This window comes from Macaca fascicularis, chromosome 16 (genome assembly GCF_037993035.2).
Source record: "Macaca fascicularis isolate 582-1 chromosome 16, T2T-MFA8v1.1".
In the NCBI taxonomy this organism is placed as follows: Eukaryota; Metazoa; Chordata; class Mammalia; order Primates; family Cercopithecidae; genus Macaca; species Macaca fascicularis.
The window spans coordinates 55,848,933-55,853,735 of record NC_088390.1 but is presented as its reverse complement, the minus strand read 5'-3'; the positions used below and the strand labels follow the sequence as shown (position 1 = coordinate 55,853,735).

The 4,803-nt window shown below is 46.7% G+C and overlaps 1 protein-coding gene across 1 annotated transcript; it reads right to left on the bottom strand.

Moving 5' to 3' along the window:
• Positions 1-343: 343 nt before the first annotated feature.
• TOB1 (transducer of ERBB2, 1) lies at positions 344-4,480 on the bottom strand. Its single transcript, XM_005583732.4, has 2 exons — positions 4,184-4,480; positions 344-2,289 (listed from the first exon to the last, which is right to left on the bottom strand). Exon 2 carries the CDS (start codon positions 2,147-2,149, stop codon positions 1,112-1,114), a length of 1,038 nt encoding a protein of 345 aa, XP_005583789.1. The 5' UTR covers positions 2,150-2,289; positions 4,184-4,480; the 3' UTR covers positions 344-1,111.
• Positions 4,481-4,803: the final 323 nt, after the last annotated feature.

Sequence of the window (4,803 nt, the reverse complement as noted above, 5' to 3'; positions counted from 1 at the left end):
AGAAATTTCATCTTATCACCTGACTCCCCCATGTCAGCATGACATTTTGAAACTTGCTGTATAGCTAACCTTACCATACCATCTCTATCATGGGGTAGACAAATGTGGACTGAAGAGGGCTGTTAAAAAAAAATAAAGTTGTCCCAAGCACTGGTCAGGCTATAGTTTTGATAGCATTTTTTATGTGGCAAACCACGATCTGGTGCATTAGTAGAGCAACTGCTTTCCATTATTCCTTCCTGACTCCATGAGTCAGGCCTTTTTCCATCATTAGCATTTACAATGGAATAACTCCAGAGGTCGATCTTTAGAAAACACTTAAAAACAAAGACCACAATAGGCGTTTTTAATTTTAAAGAATTTTAATACAAACTTAATATAAACTATTTCAGTCCCTCTTAACATGTAAGACACTGACTCAAAATACTTTTTTATACCTTTTTTTCAAGTATTGCACAATATAGGTACAAAATTAATATTTACGATTACATTTTTCTTCCATAATATATAGCAAAAATCTTTAAACTTTTAACAGAAAATACATTTTTTTGAAAAAAGCAAATATTCGTACATTTTAATTCCACCACTAAAGGAATATCCTGTACACAATTTTTAGAATAGTTGATGTCTTTAAGATGGATATTGTACAATTTCAGTAAAAAAAATACAACATGAAGCTGCTGCTGTCACAGATCACTGTAGTAAAAAGATATAAATGCAATACCATGTCGTAGAAACAATATATATATATCCTCTGATATTTTACAAACTTTGTACTAAATTAAATTATACAATTAGAAAAGACCAATAAACCCACTTATTAGTGCCAATTTTTATAAAAAAAAAATCAGCCATGTCCTTGCTATATCTTAAATACTGTAAGAGGCCATATCTGAAAGTATACTTTAAAATATACAGTCAGTATAAAATAACTTTGTGCTTGGTTGGCAAATGAAAAATGATGCATGTTTTATTATTATTATTTTTTAACCAAGCTTGAATGTATCCTTACTATAAGCTTAAAAAAAAAAATTCTCAAGGAGGTAAAAAAAAAAACCAAAATCCCCCTTGGGCCCGTGCATTTTAACTTGTACGATACATTTTCTTTTTTTCAGTTAGCCATAACAGGCTGGAATTGCTGGTTAGAATACTGCATGTTATTTAAGCTAAAATTCAAGCCATCTACAAAAGACTTCTCATTGAGGCCTCCATAGGCCGCAAACACATCAAAGGCATTACTGTACTGGAGAGGACTGAGGTTAAGGGGGCTGTCACCTGGGAACATTCCATTGGTACTACTACCTTGACCCTGCATATTAGGAAAAATAAATTCCTTGGCATTAGGAGAAAGAGCAGAGGTTTTCTGCTGTTGTTGCTGCTGTGGTGGTGGCGGTGGCGGTGGCGGCTGGGCTGGCTGCTGCTGTTGCTGTGGCTGCTGCTGGCTGCCCAAGCCAAGCCCATACAGAGAGTGCATTGAGGAAGAGATGGCTTTCTGCTTCAAGAGGTCATTCACATTCAAGCCGAGGTTGATAGGAGAAGTACGTGCAACCTTGTTGCTACGGCCGCTATTCTTCATTTTGGTAGAGCCGAACTTGGTGGCAGCAAAAGTGGCAGTGGTAAAGGTTAAAGGCTGAGTGGACCGGGGCATGAAGGTAGGGCTTACAGCAGCAGAGTGACCAAAAGGAGGCGATGGAGAGCTGGACACTGATGAGGCTGGGTCACTTATGGGCATGAAAACCTGGGCCTCTGGGTTAAAGCTGTTTTTGATCTCCTTATCCAACTCACATCCATTTTCATTATTATCATCCACGTAAAGCACCTTCACTGGTCCCTTTTCACCAATTTGGTAAGAAACCTCAAATGGGTCGATCCAAACACTAAGATCCTGTGGCAGATTGCCACGAACATCATCAATGTCCAAACCACTCTCTTTGGATGCTTGTTCAATCACTGGGTCCACTTTCTCCCCTATGTGTATACATCTAAACCCCGATCCTTTGTATGGCTTTTCAGGATACCAGTGCCCTTCATATTTCTTCTTAAGAAGTCTTTCAAGTTCTTCACCAAAAATGTTGACACGTCTCCTGGGAAGCTTATTGTACAAATATGAAATAATAAAATTTAGTGCTACTTGGATTTCAAGCTGCATAGCTGCTACGCCACAAAATTAGGTTTCAACTCCCCCACCAAAAAAAAAAAAAAAAAAAATTCAGTTTGTGGCAGAGAAACAAATTTTCATTCAAAGTGCTGGTATTAGTAGATTATCCTTCACCTTGAGTGATCTTGTTCCTTAAAACAAAACAAAAGCAAACATATCCAAATAAGATAAAGGTAATATAAGTCCCACGACCTTTCCCCCCACAAAGTAATTTCACCTTAAAAAATGTCTAATATCCAGTGTTAGTTTGCTAAGGATAAAAAGAAGAAGAAAATGTCTACTAGGACAGAAAGCCTGAAAACTGTAAATAGTACAAAATATAAAATAGAAAATTGTTGATTAAAGTTTAAAATCACACAGGAAAATGTAGATTTACAGATGAAATAATGTTTTTAAAAGCCTGTTTCTGAATAGAGTTCTAAGAAGAAATATCACTAGAACATGTATTCTTCTCCCCTCAATTCTCACAAGAATATTTATTGTACTCAGCATCCTCCCCCCATCCCCATATATATAGATGCCACTTTTAGGTAGTAATTTTTATTGTTATTCACCAACTTAGAAGTGAATCCACGTTTTAGTTTACTTTGGACATATACTATTTAAATCTGCTCTGTCATTGACATTTAAAAATCTGGTAAGTTAGGAAAATCATTTTAATTTCCATAGTACATGATGCTAAAATTAAAGACACTGAGTACTAAATGAATTTCATCCTAGTGAATAATTATGAACCAAATTATTCTATATAGTTTCGGCCTTAAGTATATAAAGAGCACACAATATAACAAAATCCAGCTTCTCTGGGTCTTTTGTTTTCAATGTGTATTTTTCTAAATCTGAAAATTCCTATTAGGTAGCAAGTATAACAAAAGCAACGACACAAATTAAAACTATTGATTATTCTGTTTAAAGGCCAGGGTTTCTGAGTTTTAGTCTGATTTTTAAAAACCTCCGTCCGTCCTCCCTCCCTCCCTCCCTCCCACGGTAACAGCCGGAGAAGCAAGTATGGTAAGGTCGACCTTTAAACGTTTGCTGGATCAGCACTGGGTGGGGATAAGAAAAGATCAAGGGCAAACAGAAGATATTTGCGAAAGGGATCTATTTGCACACTGAAGTTGATTTAAAAGGACGTTTAAAAATCAAGTTGGTTTTAATTCGTCTGTTCTATTTTCCATATTCGTGGTAACAAAGGGAAAAAGAATCCCTGGCTGCCCCCAAACTAAAAACACTTTCCAAGTCAAAAGCCTGAGTGCCGGCAGAGGCAGCTGATTAAGCCCAATTGCTTGAAGGTGCAGCCAAGCAAAATTCAGGCTCGGTGGAAGGTAGTTACAAAGCAACGCCTTAAGACAGGCAGGAGTGTGAAGAATTACATAAACAGCCAGTTAGATCTCATTAGATTTCTGCTCACAGCCCTCGGAGCCCAAGCGCTACAGCAGCAGCAACAGCAAGAGGAGGTGGAGGTGGAGGAGGAAGAGAGTACGAGCCTCCTAGGAGGAGGAGGAGGAAGGCCCGGGAAATGGAAGAGCAACCTCTCCCGGCTGGGCACCCAGCACCGAGCAGGTCGGGGCGCCGGGTCAGCCGCTCCCCTCCCCCGCCGTAACCCGACCCGCCGCTCCCCGCCCCCCGGCACCCGCCCCGGGCTCCTGGGACCCGGTCAGAGCCTGGGGGAGCACCGGTTCCCCGGCACCATTTTCAGCCTCGCGGCCACCGGCCCCTCGAACCCCAGCGTTCCACCGCGAGCTCGTCGCTCCCCTGGGCGCCCCAACCCCCCGATTCCCGTCAGCACGCCCCGGGCCGCCCGTCCCCGGTCAACTGCCCGAGCCGAGCCCGACGCGTCGGTGGCCCCTCGGAGCCGCTCCCCTCGGGTCCCGGCGCTGCCCCCTCGGCGCCCAGGGCCGCGACCCCGCCGTCCCCGAGCTCCCGAGGGCCCGGAGCTCGACGCCGCTGCAGCCCCTCCTCCGCCGCCTGGGCCCGGGGCTCCTGTCTCCTTGCCAACCCCGCCCGGCGCCCCGAGATACTTACGGGCTGCTTCGGGGCGGCTTGGACCACAGACCCGCGGCTGGGCGGGGAGCAGCGCGACAGGGCGGGGGCGCGGGAGGGTCGGGAGCGGCGAGCTCGCCGAGTGCAAGACGTCGCCGCTGCGGGGCTGAGGGCAGAGGACGGAGGCCTCGGGCGGGCCTTGGGAACTCGCCGATGGTGGCTCGGGGTGGCGGGCACGGGTGTCAGACGAGCGCGCTCACTTCTCCACACAGCCCGGTGCCCGGCCCAGCGTCCCCGTAGTGCGCCCGCTCCACGCCGGGCCAGAGCTTCGCTCCTTCTGCCGCGGCGCGCGCCCCGCCTCTCGTTTTATGGCCTCCTCCCCGCCCCCATCCCCCTCCGTCGAGGTGCGCGCGCCCGCCAGGCGTCACACAGCTCCCGCGGCGCAGCCATTCCCCGCGCTCCCCGCCCCGCACCCCGGTCCCCCGCCGGCCGGCTCCGCCCCTGCCCTGCCCCCCGACGCCATTGGCCAAGTCCCGCCTGCCCCTGTCCGGACGCGCGGTGGACGCAGGGGTGGGGAAGCCGCACCCTCCGGGCTCCAGGAGGGCCAATGAACCGACAATCGGAGCACTGGGGACGGAATGAAGAGAACGTTTGGAAAGGGA